This window comes from Astatotilapia calliptera, chromosome 8 (assembly GCF_964374335.1).
Source record: "Astatotilapia calliptera chromosome 8, fAstCal68.1, whole genome shotgun sequence".
NCBI lineage: Eukaryota > Metazoa > Chordata > Actinopteri > Cichliformes > Cichlidae > Astatotilapia > Astatotilapia calliptera.
The window spans coordinates 15,792,125-15,818,427 of NC_137429.1; the positions used below are offsets into that span (position 1 = coordinate 15,792,125).

General features: G+C 40.3%; 2 protein-coding genes across 7 annotated transcripts; both read right to left on the reverse strand.

Moving 5' to 3' along the window:
- Positions 1-145: 145 nt before the first annotated feature.
- On the reverse strand, positions 146-12,719 carry rundc3ab (RUN domain containing 3Ab). Of its 4 annotated transcripts, XM_026163013.2 has the most exons (12): positions 12,336-12,717; positions 4,689-4,804; positions 4,352-4,479; positions 4,141-4,226; positions 3,967-4,056; positions 3,791-3,871; positions 3,517-3,682; positions 3,116-3,273; positions 2,837-2,956; positions 2,639-2,689; positions 1,381-1,481; positions 146-1,296 (listed from the first exon to the last, which is right to left on the reverse strand). In XM_026163013.2, exons 1-12 carry the CDS (start codon positions 12,428-12,430, stop codon positions 1,154-1,156), a joined length of 1,335 nt encoding a protein of 444 aa, XP_026018798.1. In that variant the 5' UTR covers positions 12,431-12,717; the 3' UTR covers positions 146-1,153. The 4 variants fall into 4 exon arrangements, with proteins under 4 accessions (XP_026018798.1, XP_080161232.1, XP_026018797.1 ...); XM_080305106.1 differs by having other exon boundaries at positions 146-1,481; positions 12,336-12,719; XM_026163012.2 differs by lacking the exon at positions 2,639-2,689 and having other exon boundaries at positions 12,336-12,716.
- Positions 12,720-14,848: 2,129 nt separating this feature from the next.
- On the reverse strand, positions 14,849-25,748 carry pth3r (parathyroid hormone 3 receptor). 3 transcript variants are annotated; one of them, XM_026163007.2, is made up of 13 exons: positions 25,388-25,748; positions 22,091-22,196; positions 20,557-20,667; positions 20,259-20,383; positions 19,604-19,695; positions 19,347-19,500; positions 17,502-17,655; positions 17,368-17,428; positions 17,216-17,282; positions 17,029-17,123; positions 16,786-16,927; positions 16,635-16,676; positions 14,849-16,535 (listed from the first exon to the last, which is right to left on the reverse strand). In XM_026163007.2, exons 1-13 carry the CDS (start codon positions 25,451-25,453, stop codon positions 16,065-16,067), a joined length of 1,686 nt encoding a protein of 561 aa, XP_026018792.2. In that variant the 5' UTR covers positions 25,454-25,748; the 3' UTR covers positions 14,849-16,064. The 3 variants fall into 3 exon arrangements, with proteins under 3 accessions (XP_026018792.2, XP_026018791.2, XP_080161231.1); XM_026163006.2 differs by having other exon boundaries at positions 19,604-19,698; XM_080305105.1 differs by having other exon boundaries at positions 16,363-16,535; positions 16,640-16,676; positions 19,604-19,698.
- Positions 25,749-26,303: the final 555 nt, after the last annotated feature.

Genomic DNA, 26,303 nt, shown 5'->3' on the forward strand with positions numbered 1-26,303 from the left:
CTGCTGGTGGCGCAACAGAAAGCATCCCTGAGGATTAGCTGTAGTGCTTAGAGGAACTATTCTCATAGGATAGGAACTGAGCGATTTCAGCCTGGATCGAAGCGGTAGATATGCTGATGGTATATCCATTAAATACATAAGCACATTTAATGTTTCAAAAAAAGGCAGTTTTATTGCAGTTTTAAACGTTTCCCAACTCTCAAAAACGCCGCATTAAAAAGCAATTTACACATGTGTGACTGACACAGGTGAGTATGTCGTGGACGTAACTGTAACAGAAAAGGAAAGCTCACAGAAAGAAAAAAAAATGGCATACGCATGTTGCACATTCACTATTTCTCTCCTGCTCAAACTATTCTATCAAGCTAGGTTTGTAGAAAAAGACAAGGACAACACTCATTCTGCATAGTCACAATAAACTCTGCGTTTGTATGCAACAGATTTCTGTTTTTTTTTAAATGTTCACACTGTGGCATCTCCACAATCCTCTGTAGCCTGTGTGTCTAACCTAGCGTATGATTGAATAAGGTCTAAACTGTCATTGATTTTAATATCATAAAGTAGCTTCTGTTATTTATTTTTTTAAATAATCTTCATCATAAACCATCTGACTCGCCACATTAAAAGCTTCTGTTCTAAAATCTTTTCATGCTCCTGTAACAGTATATAATAGGGCTGTTTCTCCATAAGGATATAGCAGCTCACCCATCTTGTCAGTGTTATTCAACAGGCAGAGTAAGATAGGCTGACAGATCGATAAGACACAGACAAAAGGACAGCGACACACAGAACGACCCTACAGCGAGCTTCGATGAAGGTGACCGGTTCAGATGGGTGACTGTAAGTGAAGGAGGGTCAGACTTAAACCAGCTGCTTTACAGTGCAGGAGGCTTAATGATGTCACGACAATGAAAGGCAATGACGCTGTAGGAGGCCATGAGGCAGTGCGGCAGCTTGCTCCTGTATCTTGGCTGCACAGGCCCAGAGAGCGTGCAGGCTGCTCTTCCACAACAGGTGTAAGCTGAGAGAGTGCTGGGTTTTAAAAGTAAAGGGACTCAAGTCTGTCAAGCATCTGTCCGCCCACCGAGAACAGTCGTTTTATTTTCACGCCGGAGCGTCTTAATGTTTCTTGGCAGTGTTTCTTTGGTGCCCCCTAGCTGGGAGAGAGGGCAGGACTGTTCTCTGTGCTGATGTTGACCAGGCACTCGCTGGACTTCAGGCTAGTCAGAGATTTGCAGCTTGGGAAGGACGCCAAGGACCCACACAGGCCCATCATGGAGGGGGTGTAGTCCTTTTCTGGGAGGGTGGGACAAACATATAACGGGAGGGTCAGTTTAACTGTACACACATGTTTCATCGCTTGTGTGTCTGAGTTGTCACCTGTGCACCAGGCCCTCCCATTCTGTTTCCCATGAGTCCTCTGAGAGTCAGAATCCAGGCTGACCTCCACTGACAGCAGCTCTGTGCTTGGAAAACTCCTCCTGAAAGAGAAAACAAGGCAAATATTTATATATGGCTCAAACCAGGTTCAAATTTTGAATTAAAAAATTAAAATGTTTTCTATACAGGTTTACATGGACATAACTACGCCATTTGATTTTTGCTTGTGATTTACACAAACTGCTAAGTGCTGTCTGATCTTTGATTGAACAATATTATACACCCACCAGCCACTTCATTAGGTGCACTGCTAATCAACACAATTATTTTATAAACCAGTCAAATGGCAGCAAGTGAGTGCAATTAAGCATGTACACATGATGAAAACAATGTGCTGAAGTTCAAACTGAGAATAAGAATGAGAAAGAAAGGTGATTTAAATTACTTTGAACGTCTCCAAAGGTCGATTCTGTTCATCTGGACGTAGCGTTTTCAGTGGGAGAAACGTTTCGTCACTCATAAAGTGACTTCTTCAGTCTCAGCTGACTGCAGGTTTCCCCAATCTTATAAAGAGTACATTTTCATAATGACTGAAACCAGCCCACTAAGGGAACAATGGGCTGGGAGGTCAAACTTTGAACGTGGCACACCTGATGCCAGAGTATTTCATAAACTGCTGATCTGCTGGGATTTTCCCACACAACTGATGATATATACCACAATATAGTGCATTTTCTGTAAATTTAGTGAATAGTTTATATAATCTGTCCACCAAGAGTACTATTTATTTTTCACATTTAAATCAAATAATTAAAAATGAAATAAATATGGGCTGTACGCAGTATTATCCAATAGCGATACTAACTAGATGACCTCAGAGTCACGCAAGAGCTTCCCTGAGGCCACCGGGTATCACTGCTGTTCCTGTATGGAAACCAGCATGTCTGCAAACATCTACTGCAGAGTGTCCAGTCTCGGAGGAAGCGCACCGTTAAGCGCATACAGGAATGTTGTTCGGCTCGTCCACGTATCTGTTGTTGCAGCTACAGAAGTAGCTGCCTGTTTAGGAATGAGCTCCTCGATTTGTTTTGGTTAGTCCTTCTGTGTTGCCATGGTGACTATTGCAAACCGTCAATTAAAACAAATAAACGATAGCCTATAACATGGAACGATAGACATTTGAATATCGTCCTCTAATGTATTTCCTCATCTGTAGAGTTTAGGAGAATGGTCTGAAAAAGTGAACAACGTGTCTAACCTTGAAGCAGATGGACTTTTTGATTCCATGCTGTGAAGAACTGAAGCAGTTCTGAAGACAAAAGGGAGTCCCAGCCAGTATTAGCAAGGTGTAACTTAAAAATGCGACTGGCTGGTGTATATTATTGTTATTACAGAGTTTGTGCATATAGTCAAATTGCAACAACGAGACAAAGTAACCATGCTGCCTGTAGCAAACCTGCGAAACAGCTTCAAGTCCTCTTGGCTGTCGAACGGCTCGAGCGTTGGCCACTGGTTGACAAGTGGGATTGAGAGGTTTTTCGCCAAGTGGTTGGAGTCACACGGAATCAAGCTTGTCCTGAGACATGTGAGGGTAAAACATAAGTCCCAACAATAGAACCACTGAAAAGCAAACACAGTCCACGGTACTCTGCAGTGAAGAGTGTTCATCAGTTAAGCTGGCATTGTGTTAAAGCTATTTGCTTAAACATGCTAGCCATCTGTGTGTTTCACTCACAGTTGCTCCTGAAGCTCCAAGACAATGGCCTCTAGTTCCCTTTTCTCCTGTTGGCTCTGGGTCTGCAGCTCCTCCAGCCGGGCCTTTAGCCTCTTGTTCTCCATCTCTGTGTTCTTCAGCTGTGACTCACGCAGACGCACAAGCTCCTCCAGGTAACCCTGACAACACACATTCAGACTGAGCCAAAATTTAAAAAACACATTCACCCTCGGATACTCATATTAGACATCAACCATCTGTGAACGGTCATAGTAATGTAGAAACGATTCCGCAGTATAATCTTTGTTATTAACTGACAGATTAATAGAGTCATGAAACGATGAACGTATTTATCTGCATTTATTAACCTTAGATTTAGATCAAGCAACAGCGACAGAAACACATCATGTTTGTCCGCCCACCTTTTGTGCATTGACAATCTTGAACCTCTGCTCCATCTTGCGACACTTTGTGCTCCAGCTCTCCTCGTCTGTGACCAGGGGGATGTAAGGATGTTCAGGGACGCTGTCGTCACTCGCGCTGCTGTCAACACTCTGCCGATCATCGTCATCGCTCAGGTAATCATAGCTGTGACACGAGCAGCCAGTATCAGTATCTTATTGACTTTGAATGGGCTGTGCAATGGTGTTTCTGTAACTTTCAAAGTGTTTCTGAAATACATGAAGGTTGGTGTACCTTTGTGTAAATTTCAAGTATGGAGTATAGTCAATCACTGCAGGAGATTTCCCATCCAGGGCCTCCCCTTTTAAACAGAAGCTGAGGGAGACAAACCAATCAGAAATTAGAAACTTTATACATGCATAAGGATTTTAAAAGTATCAGTCTGATATCTAAAAGTCAGGACGCCCCACCTAAAGTCTATAGCTCCAAGACCTATTAGCATCCCTGTTAGCACTGTAGCTTCTTCTCTTAACATGATGGCTCCCTCTGCATAGAACCTCCTAAAGCACAAAGACAAGTGCAGTTAGGTGGGAACATGTTTGTACGAGGATCAAGTGATTTTTATTATATAGAGAGGTGCTAACTTGGTTGTCCTGCTGTCCCTCAGAGCAGTGGCGATGTATTCAGATAGCCTCTTCTCCATCAGAGCTACTCTCATCCAGGCTCGGACCTGAAAGGAACACCAAAGCTAAAGAAATTAGTCTGGAGAGTCACAAAAATGACTTCTAAATTAGTCCCAATAAATCTACATATTCTTTTATTTGTAATTTTTTTGTCATCGTATGATGGTCTTGCCTTGGCTCGTGAGGTGCTGATGTTTTCCATGCTCTCAATGCTGCTAATGCAGCTGTTGGGGACTTTAGCACAAGCCAGGCGGATGTAGTCCCAGTAACTCCTCTGACCATCGAACCAGCTACTAGAGCCTGACACAACAAGCATGTGAAGTGCGTTAGTTTTAGTAAGCACTGAAAAACACGTTGTTACACTACACATATATTACTGCGAATAATAAAACAACATGGTTCTGCTTGCCGAAGCTGCTAAACAGGACAGAAAAGTTTCAGTAAACACTGTAAGAGCCTTGATTCAACAGGACGTTAAGTCCCAGTATGTTATCTCCTCAGTTTAGTACCTTTGAAACGGTGGCTGAGGATGTGTTCAAGGATGGCGGCGAAATTGACAAACTCTTCTGATGAATCATCGATGGGCTCGGCCGTGTATTTCTCCAGCAGGGTCTTAACTGAAAACCTGTGTGTGGTGGAGAGGAGCGAGGAGAGCACTTATTCGAGCACTTATTCAAGCATAGAGGGAAAAGATTAGTCAGGAAAAACGCTGATGGGTTACCGCTGTCTTCGTTTCAGTTTACAGTAGGCAGAACATGTCGTACATCAAACTATTGCTAAACATTTGTGAATCACACTTGATAAACCACACAAGTCTGTTTAAGGATGCAGTCGCGAAAGAACACAGTGTTCTGCCACTGTGATACATTTAGTTAGCTCTTAGGTTTAACCCTAAAAAACAGACTGAACATTTTTAATGACTACAATTAGAATGACTATTCATTTTCTTACATGATTTCTAATATCATAAAAACACAAATTACAGGAATATGCACAGATTTAAAGAATGTACATGAGCAGATTATGTACAGTATTGCGCTCTACGTTTATTTTTCTGTGTTCAAAAATTTGTGATGGCTGTTCCAGATGACACGGGATGGATCCTTGGATCAGTGTAGAGAAAACAGGAGATGATAAGACTGTGGAATCGCTCTATCTTCTGCCAAATTGCTTGCTTAATTTGGCAGAATATAGAGTAAATAGTAAGCACTGAAAAATCACACAATTCTCCCCAGACTACAGAGCTCTGTGCTGTTTTTATAGGAAGCTGAACTCTTGTCTCTGTATGATAACAATTTAATGTGTAAGAAAGTTACTTTCTATATTTGAAGAAAAATGGTTAAATATATATGTTGTTATGTGAATTTTTGGATCCGGTGTCATAAATGTGATGTACTTGTGTGATCAGTGAATGGTAAAATGGCAACAATGGGAACATTTTAAGACTCTGATCTCGGTGTCAGACTGACCTTACTGAACAAAATACTCCACGTTGTCCTATTCTGTCAACACGTAATCTTTCAGATATACCACAAGCTAATGTACAAGTTAGGTTTTGTACACAAGGGTCTAAATGTATTCTGTGACCATGGCAGATAAGAGAGATAACTTGTCTCCATAAATATCCTAGGTTTCCTTGTTCAAAACTCATGCTGTAATCTGTACTGTACAATTAACAAAGGTCAATGAAACTCATAAAAGCAAAATATCTGGGTGGTGTTAGCTTGTTAGGGCAGGGCATAAAGTAATTATGTATGATACAGCTTAATAATAGTTTATTTTTACAGCACTTATCAAAACTAGAGTTACAGAGTACTTCCCAGAAACACAGAATAACAGAACAAACAAGGAGGAGATTATACAAAACAATGAACATATCAGCGGACACTGTACTGGTCCGTAGTGGTGAAAAGAGAGCTGAGCGTAAAAAAGCAGCTCTCGATTTACTGGTCGACCTATGTCCCCACCCTCACCTGGTCATGACCTCTGGGTAGTGACCGAAAGAATGAGATCACAGATAAAAGTTGTGGAAATGAGCTTTCACTGAAGGGTGGTTGCCCTCTTCCTTAGAGATAGGGTGAGAAGTTTAGCCATCTGGGATGGGTAAAGCTGCTACTCCTCCACATCAAAAGGAGCCAGTGTAGGTGTAGGCATCTGACAAGGATGCTTCCTGGGTGCCTCCAAGGTGAGGTGTTCTGGGCATGTCCCACCAGGAGGAGACCCTGGGGTAGATATGCTAGAGAGATTACATCTCTTGGCTGGCCTGGGAACGCCTTGGTGTTCTACTAGACAAGCTAGAGGAGGTGGCCGGGAAGAGGGAGGTCCAGGCTTCTCTGCTTAGTTTGCTGGCCCTGCAACCCGGCCCCGGATAAGTGGAAGAAAATGGATAGATCGATGGATGGAATTTACATATCAATTAAAACACAAGACTTAACATCAAAATAAAATAAGGTGAATCTTAAAAGAAGACACTAATGAGGTGAGCTGAATTTTCTCAGGCAGGTCATTCCACAATCGAGGAGCCCCAACAGCAAACATTCAAACGCTCAATCGACTTGTGTCTTTACATGTGAGGTGGGAACTGTTAATGGGTTTCAGACCAAGGATCTCAGCTGAGCACTGGTTGGTAGAAGAACTGCAGTTTGACTGTATATTTTGATGCTGGGCAATGAAGGACTTTAAATGTAATAAGTAAAATCTTAAAATCAATTCCTAGAGAAATGCACAGCCAGTGTAGAGTCATCAACACTGGGGTAAGATGTGTTCAGTTTTCAAGGTTCTGGTAACAATCTGGCAGCTGATTTTGCATAGTCTGAAGTCTATTTCATGCTTTCTGATTGATATCTGTTAAAAGACCAGTACAGTAGTCTAACAAAGAGGAAATAAAAGCATAAAAAGCAAAATAGTCAGAGTGTCACTAAAACTCAATATTGATCGAATTCCCGCAATATTCCTTAGGTTATAGTATCAGGACTGCGTCATCAATCAATCAACCATTACTAATCTGATTTCCCATAATTATAATCAGGGTTAGAGCACAGAGTTCAACTATTTGAAATTGTACAAGCGTATCTCCATCCCATTTGAGTGTGGATGTAATTATGTGATCTCTGACAATGTACCTTCCATTTCCTGCAGAGTCTCATTTCTACACTTCAGTCTGATGTCATCCTTTTACTGTGAGGAATATGTTCATCGAGCACTTTCAGGAAACTCCAACAACTTCCTTTGTACTAGATAATTTCAGCTGATGACATAAGTCTCCCGTAATACATTCCTGACTTCCAGGATCTTCCTGTGAAAACCCTTTAACTTTTGTATGTGTTGAAGATTTGAACAAATAAAATTAGTTCAGAGAGACATAACTCAATAATGATAATAATCATAAATCATTTGGCAAGATTTTATCCATAATTTCATAAATATCCTACTTTTAAATTTTGGCTGTAAATATTGATAACTGTGGTGATGTATGGGGAAAACTTTTAGCTGAGTCACTGGTCACTTATGCGCGTCATCTAGTCTCCATGGCATGCAACTACTTTAATCCACTTTACCCTATTATCCTGTTTTAATTTTGATTCTTGTACATTGAGCTTGTTTCTTATTTCATTACACTGTAAAAACAAAGACTTTGGAGAAAATAGAGGGTTATTAAAACTCAAGGGAACAAGATATTACAGATATTAGCAAGCTGCTTTTTGTTGCTAATGCTAATTAGCATTAACGATATTAATAACATCAACTAGCATTAGCATAACAGTAGCTGTGTCCCAACTCCTAGGCCACAGCCTTCGAAGAACCCGGCCATCATGGTCTACGTGGGCCGGGTCCTTCGAAGTCTGGAAGTGCGAGGCTGTGAAATGGGACGGTCTAGCCTTCAGATTTGCGTCACCAGCTGTCTCGGTGGAGTTGAATAAACTCAGCTGTCTGCTCCTTGCTCCCTCAAATATAACAGAACATTGGAGTAAATTCTCAACCATCTCACGTTTCTGTTTAATCAGTTTTCTGTTTGACGTTTATTTAGCTGCATGAAAAGTATAACTTTAATCTCAGCCAAAACGATTTACTAAGGAACAAATAAAACACTGAAAAAAGCCAAACAATAGTATTTTTACATTATCTAAGTGACTTATATGTTTAACCTGAGTAGCGAAAGACCACGCAGGGTCTGAAAATGTGGCGGGAGTTCGGTGTTCTCGACGGCTCTAGTGGGTAACAGACATCTGTGAAAACGTCAGAGCCCTTTTGCAAATATGTGATGTCTTGATAAACCGAGCAGATATTTGAAGTTTACACAGCTACATTCTTGCCTGAAAATATCTTAAAAGTTTATTTTGTGACCCAGAAAGAGTAATATTAAAACTAAGCCGCCATTGTTGGAAACTGGAATTGGCTGGGCTGCGCTATGAATTCTGGGATAGGTTGGGCCACGAAGGATACACCTGACCCATCCTTCATATCCAGGAAAATGAAGGACGGATTTCGGGGCCTCATTTGGAGCGGCCCTTGAATTGGGACAGCCCTCATCGCCTGGCTGTGACGTAATCGGCCTTCAATACACAGACGATCCAGCAACGCACACGAGAAAACACAGGGCTTAAATACACACAGGGCAATCAGGGAATGGGAGACAGGAGGGAGACACAGCTGGGATTAATTAGACATAACAAGACAAGGGGAAGCAAAACTAGAAACACTGACAAGAGACATGGACCTTCACAATAAAACAGGAAAGACACCGATAAATCTCTAAACAGGCAAACCTAACAGACTAGGAGACAGAACATAGGAACTTGAAACATGGAACAGGAGAGCACAGAGGACACACAACACTAGGGATAATCACAAACAACCCAAAATAAACAAAACCACAGAATATTAATAAATTTAAACATAAACAAGGAGTCCACAGACTCCGGACCATGACACAAACAGCATAAGTTTGTGATATCAGGAAATGAGTATTTCACATCGCTGTGGACGTATTTCCAGCATCAAAGGTCTGTTTAAGGTCATGCCAAAGCATCTGAAATTTAAGTCTGGATTATTTTAGACCACTCCAAAAACCTCCTTTTTTTCTTCTTGTTTTGTTTTGTTTTGTTTTTGAGTCATTCAGACATTCTCTTTCAGGATTTTCTGGTAGAGAGCAGAATTCATGGTTCCATCAATTACAGCAAGCCTGAAGCAGCAAAGCATCCCCAGACCATCACGCTACCACCACCATGCTTGGCTCTTGTTACGATGTACTCTTTTCATGAAAGGCTATGTTAGTTTCACAGCAGATGTAACAGGACCCAAACCTTCCAAAAAGTTAAACTTTTATCTCACAGATAGGGCTGCCACAAACGATTATTTTGATAGTCGACTAGTCACCGATTATTTATGCGATTAGTCGACTAATCAGATCATCATCCACTGGACGTAAAACTACAGCTTATTGCACCAGCAGCATCTGCTCTTATATAACTATCATTAGCTTACAGCTTTAAGTGTTTAAGGTGCTAACTAAAAATAAAGACAAGATGATAGTTTATTCAATTTTAATGAAATTTGCAGATTGTTTCGGTGAAGTTTAATGAACTCCTTGCTATCTAAAATATAACAGGACAACGGAGTATATTCTCCAGCATCTCACACTTCTGATAATCAGCTGTCTGCTTGACGTTTATTCAGCTGTGTAAAAACTATAACTTTAATCTCAGACAAACTGATTTACTCAGGAACAAATAAAATACAAAAAATAAAAAAGCCAAACAACAACATTTTTAATTTATCTAAGTGACTCATATATATTTAACCTGAGTAGCGAAAGACGGCGGTGGGTTAGAAAACAATTTGCCGGGAGTCCGGTGTTCTCACCGCGCTAGTGACCTAGCCCCCGGCTAGCTATCGAGCTGGTGGGTAACAGACGTCTCCGAAAACGTCGGAGCGCTTTTGAAAATATGTGGTGTCCTGATAAACTGAGCCGATATTTGAGGTTTACACAGCTACATTCTCGCCTGAAAATACGTTAAACGTTTATTTTCTGACCCAGAAAGAATAATAAGAGTAATATTAAAACTAACTAGCTGCCGCCATTGTTGGAAACTAAGCTGGGCCGCGCTATGATTTCTGGGACACAGCTGCTTCTTCTTCGGGGTTTAACGGCAGCTGGCATCCTTGTGCATGCAGTGCTGCCATCTTCTGTTTCAGTCCGTTATTACACTCTTAAATCCTGCTACTTATTCCTGCGTCTTTTGGGATCTTACAAAGCTTCAAACGACGCGTCGACTATTAAATCAGTCGTCGACGATTTTGATAGTCGACGTAATCGTGACTAGTCGACAAATCGTGGCAGCCCTACTCACAGAATGTTTCCACAAAAGTCTTGGGGATCATCAAGATGTTTTGTGAGACGAGCCTTAGTTTTGGTTTCTCCTTGAACTCTCCCATGGATGCCATGTTTGCCCTGTCGCTCTTTTATTGTTGAATCATAAACTCTGACCTAAACTGGAGCAAGTGAGACCTGAAGTTCTTTAGCTGTTGTTCTGGGTTCTTTTGTGACCTGACATCGACTTTGTTTCTGATCTGTTCATGAGTTTCTTTAGATTGTGGCAAGGTTGCTTGTGGAGGTCTTTTGGCCTGCTTCCATTTGTCAGACTGGTTTATGTTTATATTTAGGTTATTTCTTGATTCACCATGTCATGCAGTAATCAGACCTTGCAATGGTGAGCGAAACTGAACTCAGCTTTCCAAAAAATGTGGATAATCACAGTAAATGCATGATTTAACCAGGTTCACAATTACACTTTCACATAGGGCTAAGCTATGTCCTGAAAATTGACAGCATTTTTTTACCTTAATAAAAGGAAATCATCATTCAGAATTTCACTTTGTATTTTTTAAGTTATCTTTGTCTAATATTAAAAAAAAAGAAAAGAAATCAGGAAGTAGTGAAATATTTTTCCCAGCACTGTGCATTTGTGGGTGTATATTTTCAGCAATATACACCCACAAATGATATAAAAGCTCACAGGCAAAGAATTTTCAGTTTATTTTAAGCACCATTATTTCTTCAGCAGTGACCACTAAATGTTTTCCTGGACACTAAATAATTCAGCAGGACTATTTTCTACAAGAACACCTGTCAAATACTATTTGTCCAGTGACGGTAAGATATGCAGTGAGCCGTGAGAAGGAAATTAACCATCTCCTGCAAACAGAGAGAAAATATTATGGCTAAATACTGGTCATGTTTTGCAGAGTCACCATCTTTATGTTTTACTGGCCACGTTCACATCTATAAACAATGCTTATCTTATCACAAGCCACTGAGGCAAGTGATTTCACTCCCCATTGTTCCAAAGGCAACAATGCCTCATTCAGCTGCATCAACTGGATAATAAATGGCTGACTATCCTCAAAACGAGCACAATCCCTGCATTTCCTGTGTATTACAAACAGCAGGGCGGGGACCTGACCTAGATTCACCTGTCATTGGCTCACAGAGGTCCTGCTTACTTACTTTTTTTTAAAACCTTTTTTTACTGACTTTAATGCTCTCAATTTACATATAAGAAGCTACAATATGCAGTGGAGCTGAAGTGAGCTAACACTCCTATGTCCACCTTGGCAACTGACCCCTTTTAGATTATATAAAATATTTTATGCATTGGGAAAATCCAAATTTAAGTCACAGCAGCTTTAAATGTGCTGTGGGCTGTGGATGTCTATCTACGTTGAAGCTGATGCATGACTGAGCTGAATGATAGCACAACTACTGCTGGATGAAGTGGAAGCATGCCTGCTGACTTACAGGCTAAATGCTCTGTCCCTTTACATAACCATAATCGTTAGAGATCATTATGTGCCTGCACCGTCAGGTCAGTGTTTGAGCCTACTGAAGAACAAATCTCTATCCAAAATCACAAAATCCAAGCAGGACTTTATGTAAAGATCTTATACTGCCATCCTGCCTTAAGTCCCTAGGGTGCCAGCTAGTCCTTGCTCCAGGAAGGGTGTCGTCATAGCGACCACACCATCAGCACTGGGATAAAAATTGCACTGACAAAGATAAAAGTCACACAGAGAGGCCACTGTCTGATGCAGCACTGAGGGCATTAAAAATGTCCATCACCATATACAACATAAGGCGTGTTGGATAATGCACTCACCTGCAGACCGTGAGGAGGTTTTTCCTCTCCACCGCGAGGTTCCTAGTCGATGCTTTTTTCGAGACATCTCCCATGGCCATCGCTGCCTGCTCCATCCAGGAGTAGGCAGCCCTGGAAGCAAACGACCCCTCCCTGTGGGCCACCGGCCCTCCTCATTCACTTGTGGATGCCGGAGAGGATGCTGGCGGCCCGCGTCAAAGCCGCTGACAGACAGCGGCGGCACTTTGTGAGACGACGGAGGAAACTGCTCGACACATTAGACACACCAGAGCGCGCGGAGCGTGGGCTTTGTTTTTATGTTTACTTCTGTGACCTGCTCACGGGACTGAATTGTGTCTGCTCGAGCCCCCTCTTTCTGTCTCCGCCCACTTTTCTGACTTCATCATGCCGTCATTGGATCGTTTCGTGTCGTGCGGACCGAATTACGTCACCGGCTCCAGCGACACGCAGTTTCTTTGAGAGCTTAATATAATATATAAAGACCAGGGATTATTTATTTGTTTGTTTGGTTTTGTGCTCACAAATTTATATTTTACAAAAAAACCCTAAAATAGACATTTAATATTTAATATTTATATTTGCAATATATGTATTGTTCAAAATCCTCATCATTTTTATCTCTTTAAGATAGCAAATGCTCTATCTCAATTTTGGAAATTTCATTTGCTATAGTGATTGAAATGCACATTTTTATTATAATTATTTGTTAAGACTGTGTATGGAAAGTAATACAATCATTAAATTTATCAATTTTTATTTTGAACATATGACACATTTTATACACGTTGAAAGTTTATTTCGTTTTTTCTGTATGTTTAATTTATGCATCAATAATAAATGATAATTTTCTATATTATTATAAATAGATATAGAATAAGAGATGTGCTTGGACCTTTTATTTAATGCATTGTTTAAAGATTGTGTTGGATTACGGCAAGGCTGGGATGGTCAGTTTGGTAAAGTAAATCCGTTGGGCATCTTTCTTTGCCTTTAGACAACAATTCTGATGGCAAAAGAGCCAAACGGGACAGGCCAAAAAAAAAAAAAAAAGGAAGGAGGTTCTGCAGCATCCGGTCCCGTACCAGCAGACTGAGAGACAGCTTCTTCCACCAGGCCATCAGACTGCTGAACACGTCATAGACACCTCACCTCCACTACTGGAGCTTCAACATTATGCACTCCATACTGTACAGTAATGCCACTGAAGAAAAAAAAAAAAAAAAGAAAAAAAAAAAGGGAAGATTGTGTTGGATGTATTTGAGACTGAAATTTCTTTCTTTTCTTGTTTAATAACTGTTCCTGGTAAAAGCTTTGTAGCACAATAAACCTGATATCATCACCACCACTGCGGTCACCGTGCTGGCTCACTTCCTCCTCTCGTAATTTCCAATCAACATCCTCCCGTCATTTCCCTGCTCTTGCTATTAGAGGAAAGTGCTCGTGTTTTCAGCTGATTTAGTGTCAGCACAGCAGTGGTGCAGACACGTTGGCCCCAAACCTTTTCTGCTCGAATGAAACGACAGCTGGTAGCAACCACAGGTTGGTTGGTGGGTGGGGGTTGGGAGCTTTTGGTCCTGGACTAAGACACAGATCTGTGTCTGCTCCACATGTCTGACAACACAAAATGTGTGAAAAGTTCATTTAAAATTCATTAGTTATGAATAAAATCATAAGCATAGCCTAAATGAATGATCCAGCATGTATATAATGATTCTAAAAATGCCGTTCTACATCATGAGAAAATTTTCTCTTACTCTGAATATATTTTTGATTATACAACTTGTGCAGAATAAATCTATGTGACTTTATAACTTTTACTGAAGTAAAAAGTCTAAATCCATAAAATTGTATGGCTGAGGAATAAAAATCTTGGACATGCCACTGACTGGGATTATATATATTTATGACACAATAGAGCTTTATAATATTGGAAATAATGTACTTGAAGGCTATGGCAGACTATGTTTCACTGTAAACAATAAGCACATTTCTTATGTCTTAAATGAGTCGGATGTTCTTTTCATGCTGTCCACTCCCCTCAGTGTCCCAAAATCACCTTTTCAGCAGAGACTTTATTCTAGTATCCTCCATAATCGCTTTATTATCATATCAGATATTTCAACCACAGCTTGTCTTTTGTCTTCTCTCCCTCCCCTCACCCCCAATTGCTCGTGGCAGATAGCTTCCTCTCCCTCAGCATTTTTGTGCTGGAAGTTTCTTCCTGTTAAAAGGGAGCTTTTCCTTCCCTCTGTTGCCAAGTGCTTGGTGAAACGGAGTTATCTCATTGTAGGGGGTCTTAACCCTACAATGTAAAGCATCTTGAGGCAACATTTGTGATTTGGCATTATGTAAATGAACTAGACCATGTTTCAATTATTTATTTCTTGAATTCAATTAAATATTTCTTGTTTTTCTCTGTGTTTGGTCATTTTTTTCTTTATGCAGCTATTCCTTAGCTTCCAGTTATGTTTCACTGCCACTGCCAGATAATTAAAATCCATAAGTCACTTCCATTACTGCTGTACAGTTTATTTAAAATACTCCCCAAAACACTTCTTAAAATACAAGTGTTAAATTTACACATCATAAACACAGAACATGATTCTCTTTTAATGGGCATCTAAAATATGTACAGGCATGGTTTTCTGTCTGTTTCTCTGCGAATGCCGGTGGATTGTGGCTTAGAGGTTTGTCACTCCTGCTCCAGGTCTCCAAATGGCTCAGGTGCCTCTGTCTGTGAGTCAAAGATTGAGGGGAGTGTGTGAAATTCTGGACAGTGTTGTGAGGGCGTTCAGGGCAGAGGTTACACGAAAGAAGGAGTTGGAGTTTTGCCTGCATGGGGCGAGAGGTTCACGCATCAGCCTTCAGGGTCCTGTCAGACTGATAAATAGGTCTGCAAACCTGGACAGCGACAAACATGAAAATAAGTCCAGACATGCTGTCTAGGTGCCTTTAAATCTAATCTCATTGTGACATTTGGATTGTAAAAAGCGTTCACACCCTCATTAATGTGTGGCTGATATGTGGAGGTGTACATTTAGGCAGGGAAGGGCTGTAGGAAGTGCAGTTTGAACAAGGAGGTCAGTGTGAAAAATGCAACACAGGAAAGACGAGAAGAGGGAGAAAAAATTCTCCCTATTTATACATCCAGGTCTGTCCTTTGACTTCTCTGAATTCTTTAGTTTAGGATTTCTCCGTTCACATCAGCTTGAAAAATCCACAACACATCCACACACAAAAACATCTGTCTTTATGACATGAGAATTTAGATTTAGAGTTCTTAAATTGTGGTCCAGTCACTAATGGTAGCCTATGAAAGGATGCTCGACTGTACCGTGACAGCTTATGTCATACTATGATGTTGCAACCCTGAAATCGAGACCAGTATTGTATTATTATCATTATTTTTATCACACAACCATGACACTTACCACTATAAATATAACAAGCAAACTCTGATTAGCCATATTACAAGCAAGAATTGGATTGGATGCATGCATTTCTTTCTACTGTATGTGGCTCTGAGCCATTAAAAACTTCCCAGCTTTAGTCCCCAGATTTGCTTTTCTATAGTAACTAAAGTCTTTCAGCACCCTTTCACCAAATTAAGATGCCTTTGGATTCCCCTATTTCTCAAAATCCTCATCTAAACACACATAACAAAACATAAAGCAGTGCTCCTAATTGAGAAAACATGTAGCTTGCCGTGATATTTCAAAGTAGCAGCAATCACAAGATGGTCTCCAGCTCTTTGGGAGATAAGGAGCTGATTAGATCTTCTTCTCTGTGGCTTTTGCGGTCATCATCTCCTTTGTTGGCTTTGGCTTCTCTGGTAAAACCTCCTGACTCAGCACCTTCTGGTTTCCACACACCCAGCTCCTGCTGGGGGCCTGAGGCCTCGCTGTCAGTCGAAGTGTAAATACGTAGGTTGGTATGATGGTGGGGGGGAGTTGTGGAAACTTGACGTGGCAGTGGGGGTCTGACCCCAGAACCAGAGGCTCCACCTGAGCCAACCACCCCTCCAGCAAAGGACAGAGCTCTGGGATTGGCAGCAGACAGGCACACGCTGTGGGTGGTGGTATGTGACATCATGCCGCCGTAGTAACAGCTGCCTCCGCCGCTGCTGGTGATCCTCGCTTTCTGCTTGAGGTCTAGCACCAGGCTACGTCTTAACCAAGCCTTCTTTACCTCGGTTTGCACCTGGGAACAAGATTTATTTAATTTTAGTTCCTTTATTTTGTTTACCAGATAAAAAAATATATATAAATATGAGTCGATTCTGTATTGTAGCTTTATTACCTCACCATTGCAGAAACAGTAGATAAACGCCACAAAAAACCCCTGCAAAGATATGAGATTTTATTCAAAAGAATCAGCTTTCATTATCATTGCAGTTGAGCTTACAGCATATAATTGCATGCAGTGCTTGTTTTTATAAATGTGTCCTGACCTGGGAAGAGTTGAAGAACATCTCGTAATGCATCTGCACCTGCCACAGCAGCCCAGTGACCTCAGTGTAGGGAAGAGCCATGAACACCATGTAGTGAACTCCAAACAAAGGCATGAGGACTAATGTGGACTTGAGTAGCTTCCTGCAGAACAAAGAGTTTATTTCATTGATGTTTCTTGTCAGACAGATGGGAGCTTAAAGTCCAGAGATTAAAAACATCCACTATTTTCCTTGGAGGGTTACCTGTACTGCTGTCGGGGGTCCAGTTTGCCCGTGTTGGTTTCCCACAGTTTAGAGGCCAGTACACGAATGATGTTAATGAACAAGAGAAAATTCACCTGCAGGGAAAGAAACCGAAATCCAGATTTAAAACAATATACTCAGAATATCAGTCTTTAATGCTCTTCTGATTTAAATCCCCTTTTCTTACAACAATCGCAGCCAGAATAGGGACTTGATAGATCCATTTCAAGTTTCCGGCACTGAGATCCCAGCATCTGGAAAGAGCCATGAATCTATTTCAGGGAGCATTTGTTGTAGGAGTGTAACGTAAACATAAGATAAATGGATCACATGACTCACTGAGTGTCTGCCAGTGAAGCTCGTGCGCTGACCCAAATGGACACAAACACAGCTGGAACACCTATGACGAGCACATGGGACTATTAGAAAAACTGGCATTAGTCCAAAGTGTCACCTGCCCCAGTGTCACTTACCCCAGCCAGTGATGGTGAGGGCCCACAGGTAGTTCTTGTCAGACAGGAAGGCCATGAAGATGAGACTATGGAGGTACAACCCCTCCACCAGGATCCAGTAATGATTTGTTGCCAGGAAGTACAGGAAGAGAGTAACAGCTGCTTTACAGCCAGCCTAATGACAAAAACAGAAAATATGAGTAAAACTTGTGATAATACATTCACTGATCACTTTGTTAGGTATACCTGTTCACCTGCTTGTTAATGCGAAAATCTAATCAGACAATCTCACGAGAGAACTCAGTGCACGATGTAGACATGGTCAAGGCGACCTGCTGAAGTTCAAATTGAGCAGCTGAATGTGGCATGGTTGTTGGTCCCAGACAGGCTGGTTTGAGTTTTTCAGAAACTGCTGATCTACTGGGAATTTCCCACACTACCATCTCTGAGTTTCTACTGAGGGTCAGTTCTCTGGGAACTAAAGTATGCAGAACAGCATCTCTTAAGGCACGTGTTGAACCTTGGGCTATGGCACCAGAAAAGATCACCGCACTTCTGTCAGCTAAGAACATGAAACTGAGGCTGAAACGTTGTGTGGTCTGATTAGTCTCGGTTTCTGCTGCTACAAAAGTAGGGCAGGTGGTGGTAGGGTCAGAATTTGGCACAAATCACCAGATCTCAGTCCATTACAGCAGGTGTGGGCGGTGGATTCCTGTTGTGGATGAAGAAATGAGAAATGTGCTGTAACTGTCATGTAATGAGTGTGTGGCGAACATGAAGTGGACCCAGATGCAGGACTGATCAGATGGATTTAAACTCAAAATGTCAACTTTATTAAGGTGGAGGAAACAAAAGATAAACAATGACTAGGCAGAGTAGAAACTGATAAAAGTGACTGATTGAGATCACACATAAAGTGAAGGAGAACGTGATGAAGAACAGAGGAAGATGCAGACAAATAATACACACGAGTGTAATTTAGGGACGTGGAAACGCATGGGAACAGAATCATAACTAACAAGACAAGGACGTCATAACTCAACATAACACATATGAGACAGAGGACTATCAAAATAAAACAGGAAGTAACACGCACACACACACGCACACACACACACACACACACACACACACACACACACACACACACTGAGACTCAGACTAAGGCATGTGAACTTGACACTGGGACTCGGGATAAACTCAAAAGGAGACATGACAGGCTGGGGAGACAAATGGAGAGCACACAGAGACAGGATTACAAAGTTATTAAATAGACAAGACAAAAACTGTAGACAGCCATGAAGACAAAACACAGAGAGACCAGACGAACACGGTGACATAACCAGAAAGAAAGAGTAAGAGTAAGAAAACAGAGATGAGAGATGAGACTAGGACAGACTGGACAGGAAAGAGGCATTCACATGATAAAAACAAGAAACTGGAAGTATAAATACTAAAAACTCAGAGGCACTAGGAAAACTGAACTCAAAAGTAACTAATGCAGAAAACTAATGAAAATCTCTTCATTCCAAAAGAAAGAATCCCAAGACCAAAACAAACTCAAAACACTCTGTCAGAGACCCAGCATCCTTAGGCAAGATACTAAGCCCACGGTGCTCTCTGATGCATCCATCGGAGTATGAATGTTAGATAAGTGTAGAAAAAAAGTTCTTATATGAGCGAGGTGTTTTGAGTGCTTATGTGCAAATATGGTTTGTTTAGCTTTGCAAACAGGCCATGCCATTGTGAACTACCGCTACTGTGCTGACTGCCATACAGCCGATAGTCTTGATCACAATGAAGTATTTAAAAAATGAACAAAACTGAATAACTGGTGATAAGAAATAATGCGACGTTACAATTTACCATATGGGGCTTCTGTCCTGTAAAGTTGGGCTCAGCTTCACTGCCATCAGATATGGAGTAAAGCACAGCGTCCTTCACAAAGATGCTGACCGCTCGACAGATGAAGGAGGTGAAGAGGTGAACGTGGATGTAATTGCGTGTGCAGTGGAGACGCCTGAAAGAGAGGAAGACGTCTTTGGATGCAACAGACTGAAGTCCGGAGATGCTGTTCGGTTACAGGTTTATGGATCAAAGCTCGTAAGCTGTTTTCTTCTTACTTGAAGTAGCAGAGAATGAAGACTGCCACCAGCAGGGATGCGAGAGAAATGGAGTAGCCGATGGTGTACATGAGATGGAGTCGCTCAAACACCTTCTGAAACACAGCAAAACATCTTTTCATATCTGGAAACAGAAGTGACTGAACAGATTTGAACACATTGGTAATTTTGTATCTTCAGCACAATTAGCACACTGGAGGGAAAAGGTCTTTTGAAGACAGGCCTAGAGTATTTTGTAAGAATATGGCCGGTTTACACATATTCTGTCATGTAAAGATGCAAATGCACACTTACACATTACCACAAGAATCTTTAGTGAACCATCAAAGCTATAAACATAGAGATTTGACACAAAGACTAGCATAGGGGGAGTGTGGCTATCCCTTATAGAGAAAATTTCGAATCTAAAAATACTAGCAAAAACTTGATGTAAAAAAGAAACGATGTATTGTAACATAAAACCTTGTAAAAGATCATTTGTAACCTGGGCGTAATAAAGTTGCAATACTGAAAGAGCTAAAAAAACAAAACAAAACAAAAAAAGAATATGGCTGTTGTTGTACTGTCTTCTAAAGAAGTTCTGTCTCTTTTCTGCTGTTAGATAAACGTGCACAAACAGATTAATTCAACCCAGCACTGGATCAAATGCACACACCTCCTCGTGGCTTCTGTGATTGAAGGTCAGGTATCTGGTGCATTCGCTGTAGTTTGCCCAAGTGCGGTTGATGCTTGCCACCTGCTCCCAGTTGCCTGACACATCACACTGACGGTAGGCTCGCCCTGTCCATGGGAGGGCAGGACATAATGATAAATTTTTTGAATAAGGAAATCTTTGATTTTATACTTTTCAGTTGCATTTTTCTCAAAACTACTGCTTCCTGGTTATTGAGGTTGAAGGATGCTTTTTATACTGTGTAGATGATCAGATGCTAGTATCTCTGGAGCTCTGCTACCTCTGTGGTTGAAGTCATAGATGTACTCCGGGCACTGAACTGAGACCAGCTGACCTGCTGTGCTCTGTGGCCAGCAGATGATCCCATCCCACTCTGGGGTGCAGTCGCCATCTTCAACAATGGTGTGAAAAAAGTGTTAGCAAGCTGATAGATCTGTGTATAGTTCACACATTGTGCCACCTAACGCTGTACTTTTATTCGTAGACTGCTCTTGAGTAGCTTTGCATGATTCAAAACTTAAAATAATCCTCAGTGATTTAAACTTCAGTTCATATTTTATCTGAAACAGGCCCCTCCTTGACTCACAAGGATAACTTATACATGAGCTGCCCTCATTATCTAAAACCTCTCCATGTTTAATATCAGAGGTGAAAATCACAGAACAACCCACAACATCAGTGTATTGCAATTTGTATCTTTTTGCAATATACTGCAATATATTATATTCCAATTCATCACCTTTTTTTTAAACTGTTAATTATTTCCTCAAAGTTAGTCACCTCAAGGTGCTTTATATTGTAAGGTAAAGCCAGAGAAAACCCCAACAATCACATGACTTCTACAAGCAAGCACTTGGCGACAGTGGGAAGGAAAGCTCCCTTTTATGTGAAACAATTCAATACAGCTCTGCAGTATTGCCACACAACAGATTACAATACTATGCTGTGTCGATTTTTCACCCCACCCCTATTTAATACCACTGTAAGGGTATATATGTGATACACAGTTAAGGGGAGTATAACTGGTGCATTTGAAATAAACATAAACAGAAAAAATACATATAAACACAAAAGTATACCCATATACCTATTAATCTTTTTTACATGACCATAATGTTACATCATTAAGTTACCGAAATACTAAATAGGATTTTAATGCTGCTACCAGACAAAGTTTAGCTAATTTAAACTTCTTTAAATCACATTTGGCTGCTTTTACCTGTAATAATACATCATATAAGTCCATTATTGTCTTTTTATGGCACTTTTAGCACTCCATATATAGATTTCCTTCAATATTGGAGGTAAAATTGTAAATGAGCTGATGCATAAACATACTTGCTTCCAATGCTTCCTCAAGATTGGTAAATCAATAAAAATGTAACACTTAAAGCTTGAGTCACATTTCCTGAGAAGATTTGTAATATTTAATAATACCGCATTGAATCAGCTTATCAAGCATCAGCTTCTCCATCGCATTTCCAAATTAAAAATGCCTCGCTGTGTAATAAAAGAGATATTGGAAAGCAGGATATTGGACTGGGTGTTGCATCTGATCCTAAATAAACAAGTGATGCAATAAACAGTTGATCTAATTGTGTGTTTGGACGTGCACTCACTGACCGCCTGTTAAAAAAAGGCTCTTATTTGACAGGACCTTCTTTGAAATATTAAAAGTCAGACATACTTCCAGTGTTGACTGCTTTTTATTTCTAACTGGAGGCTCACAAAGTCATAGAAAGTATTCAAAACCGGGGGGAAAGCAGTTCCATAAAGAGGCACTCTGTATAGTGTTTAAAAAGAAGTCCCCAAACCTTTAATGAGGGGCATTTGTGCCTTGATGCTCCTTTCACATCTGGCATGAGCACCAATCAGAAGGTAGATCTGCTCATCCCGTGTGATGACATCATCAGAGTCAATCTGTAAGAAAAGGAACAAAAAAGCATCACATGAATTATGAAGACACGCCCACCAAGTTCTCAGTAATACTACGTATAGATACATTATTGCATATATGTCATTTCAATGGTAAACAATAGAAAACAAGATTAATACATAATGATCAGCATAAATCATGTCATTTATTTATACTGAAGGGCCATATAACCCATCTATGCATCGTTCTGAGATGATCCTCATGAAACTCTCTCTGAAGTGATTCATCAACCACAACCTCTCCCAAAGATCTGATGTGCTGCCTCCAGGTGTTGTGAAATAGTTGTGTGAGAGTGCGGTATGTGATGATGGCCCGCCAGGCCCTTTATTCACAGCAGCTGGGCTGCCGCTGGCCACACAGGGATCTCATCCTCGGGGGCCATGCTTGTGTGAACCGGTCAGCACAAGCAGCTTTGTGTTCCCGGGTGCATTTCACGACTGAGCATCAAAACTAGCAGAGCATGAGAACGGTTTGGCAGAGGGGAGCAGCGGAGCAGACAGAAGATTTGCAAAGGAAGAGAAACAAACAAAGCAAACTGCCACCTCTTCAAATTATCGAAAGTCCTTTTTTTCTCCTTTAAAATTCAGTTTTTTTAATTGATGCTTTAAGGGCCTTGTAGTGAATCAAATGGCCTGGAAGTCATATAGACGGACAGACTGTATTAATCCCGTAATTACAGCAGCACAGGGATCAGCAAGAAGTACAAACTAATAATATGAAACATTGAAAAACAAAATAAAGAAGAAAAGAAATCTAGTATAGAAATTAAAAAACAAAAAAACCATATAAGTAATTTTTACTGTCATTCAGTGGACTTTGGCTTGAATAAAAGAGGTGAGTACTGACTCTCACATGCTAAAGAAAACGATTTAGTTGATTTATAAATTACCATGTAGGTAAATGAATACAACGTTACAGTGAAATAAACTGCAGCTGGCTAAATGTTTGTTTCTAGTAACGCTGGACGCTGAGCAGCGATCATTCGCTGTAGAGGTTTGATTAATGTTTACTGTCAAGCAACCCTTTGAGTAAATATAGAAAATCGGAGGTTTATTTATTCAGATAAATAATCATTTAAACATTGTGCTTATTTAACAAGATTAATTACTTAAAGTTACCATTTTGGGCATAAATATTTTTTGAGTGTATAAAGATGCAAAACATATGTCTGCTTTATAATAAAGGTGAGAAATCCTGTTATCAACATTGCTAATAGATAATAATTGGTAAACAGAAGTAATACTAATACTAATGGTAAATAATTGAAATCTTTAACAACGTGTAACTCTGAGGATTTGGTACTTTGACTTGTTTTTCAAATTTTATTTCAGTGATTTTAGGAAATGATAGATCTGAAAAAAAAGAAAAATTGATTTATAAAACTTTATTAGATGTTACTTTTGCAATATAATGACTAAGCAGAACAATGTAAAGTGGAGGAAAAACGGTCTATCATATCATGTATGGACCAACTTTGAAACACAGACTATAAAGTTATGAATACCATTGTTGGTAATAGCTGTAGTTGTGCAAATGAATTTCAAAGGTTCAGCTACACAAGTCAATCAACCCTCAGACCTGTAAATGCAACAACATCCGGCTTCTTCTAGAAATATCTTTCCACAATTTCACTGCACTTTCATTTCTTGCCTTTTTGCTCCTGATCGAGCGCACAGGTGAGCCGGTAGCACTGACACGCTGTAAATCGCTCTATTTTCAAGATTATGTTTAATTTTTTGCATTGGAGAACTCAAGACTAGCTGCTTATGTGTCCTCATCAGTGCTTGGTTCTGAACCACATAACTGAAATTAAGAAAAAGCAACATTAAGAAGCTAAGGCACCAGGTGGCAACACAGACTATAGGGGGCTTTTAAAATGTGTTAATCTTATAAGCAACACATTTTTAAAACTGGGAATGGGAAGAAACTTGATAAATAAATAATTAAAATGTTTAAAATACATCTTATATGTTTAAATATTCATTTACTTTTTATGTCACAGGGAGCCACTGGAGATTGATAAAAGGGCCGCGTGTGGCTCTGGGAGCTGTAGGTTTGAGACCCCTGGTTTAGCATATCCAGGCATCCTGTGTAGTTCAAACCCTTCACTGTTGAGTGGATTGGATCTAACAGAGAAGTTATCTGGGCCTCTTAATACAGAAGGGGAGCTTTTTTGTTTTTCTCCCGACACAAACTGTTTAAACTGCCTTAGCCTCCCACCTCCATGATCCTGTTATCCTGTCCGAGATCAACACTCAGGATGGACACGGGGGAGATCCAGAGATGAAGAAGGGCACTTACGGTCACTGTTAGCATGCTTCAGTCAGCGAAAGGTTAAAAGGGTCAAAGCTGATTATGGTTTGTGAGGTAAAGCAGACCACAGGTGACTTCTGATAAAGGAGAGGGATGGTTCTTGTGCTGCTGTGATGTGAAGTTTTTTTTCTCTGCCTCGAGAAGAACTATATTAATATATCCACTTTTTATATGAAAAGAAGTATTTTTCTACTCAATTAAATTTCTTATGAGCTTTTTTATAATTTGTCTCAGTTGTCTCATGGTTTGATGCGAGATTCACTCAAAATAGAGGAATGGAGGTGGGTTAGAATACTTTTTATTTTCCTCAGCAGGACTGCTGGAAAACTTATTCCTTATCACCCCATCAGTTAACTAAGAAGACACTGTCATCTCAGTCTTGCTGCTGAATGTCTGGCATGTTTCCTGAAGCATTAAATAAATCTAATTCAAAGCATCAAAGCGGATCACAGATACATGAAATTTTCTAACTTTGGCCCAAACTGCAGCAGTGCGGATGTGTCATGTCTGACTCAGGGTCATAATAAAGTGTAAGATATGCTGCTGCTGTGTGAAAAGTTTAAATTTAGGACACAAGACGCAAGTGAGACTAAGAATTTATCTACTGCTCCAATCCGTTTAAGATCATTATTAGCCCTTTTAAGTAAAGTTTGCTTTGAAAAAGCTTACATTAGTAGAAATCATCAAGAAAATTCAATATCTGGGTTTAAATTGCACTTATTTGACCTCATTTATGTTAACAGTAAAGCAGCAGAGAAATAGCAGCAAACCAGGAGTAAAATATTTTCCCCTGACAAACCCCATCAGTGAATAACTGTTCAATAATTAAACAATTTAAATATTATGAATGTAGTCAACTTACCAGCGCTGAGGCTGTTATTACACCGTGGAAAAAGTAAAAAACAATAATTCCTTGTGCAGACAACATGATGTCTCTCCAGCTGAAACAGAACAGCACACCTTTCACTCTCAGATCATTTTATCCTCTTCAGGTTGTGCTGAAGGAACTTTGTCCTAAAGTTAATGTTCTTCTCTCGTGTCCCATCTGTGCTCCTTTATTAGTCAACAGGAACTGTGTTTTGGAGTCTCTTGAGGTCCAGAGGTTTCTGCATGAAGCTCAGTTGACATTACTAATGAGTTTTGAGGGGCTGTCTGTGGTTGGATGATCTCTCTTTGGGGAAGAGAGGAGCACTGAGGAGGAAACCTCCTCCTTCGCTGCTCTTAGGACTGTTGGGATGAGATGGGTTGGCCTTGATATGCTGTGGCTTCCATTCACTTAACTCTTTGCTCTCCTCTGCTGTCATTATCTCTCTGTGCTTGACATTTGGCTTGTTTGTCTGCCTTAACCTGGTCTTTTCTATTCCCACTAATAGGACTCTTAGTTTTTACTAGTAACATAATTTAATACTTGGTTTACAGCATGAGTATCCCGCACTGGGAGACTTTAGAAAGCAGTGATACAAACCAGACTCATAGAACTACTTACCACACCAGTTAAAGTAATATATATTACATAATATATATTCTGATATGCATGAATGACAAATGCACAAATTATATGACAAACATTGTTTTGACAGGCATTTTTGAAGAACTTATATTTGTATGCATGGTGATAGTCTGCTGTACTCAGTGGTCCTCAGCCACAATCAGAAAACCCAGAGACACTTTAGATTGCCATGGTTTTTTATCTATCATATGTTTTCCTGGTTCCATACATTTAAAAAGTAATAAAGCAACAGATAAATAAATAAATAAATAAATAAATAAATAAATAA

Coding starts and splice junctions, on each gene's coding strand:
- rundc3ab (XM_080305106.1), bottom strand. CDS start 12,430: ATGGAGCAGGCAGCGATGGCCATGGGAGATGTCTCGAAAAAAGCATCG. Junction 4,057..4,140: donor AGGGACAGCAGGACAACCAA/GTTAGCACCTCT, acceptor TTTGTGCTTTAG/GAGGTTCTATGCAGAGGGAG. Junction 2,957..3,115: donor TTGGAGCTTCAGGAGCAACT/GTGAGTGAAACA, acceptor CACATGTCTCAG/GACAAGCTTGATTCCGTGTG.
- pth3r (XM_026163006.2), bottom strand. CDS start 25,453: ATGTTGTCTGCACAAGGAATTATTGTTTTTTACTTTTTCCACGGTGTA. Junction 19,699..20,258: donor ATCACAGAAGCCACGAGGAG/GTGTGTGCATTT, acceptor GCTGTGTTTCAG/AAGGTGTTTGAGCGACTCCA. Junction 16,536..16,634: donor ACTGTTTCTGCAATGGTGAG/GTAATAAAGCTA, acceptor TCTTGTTCCCAG/GTGCAAACCGAGGTAAAGAA.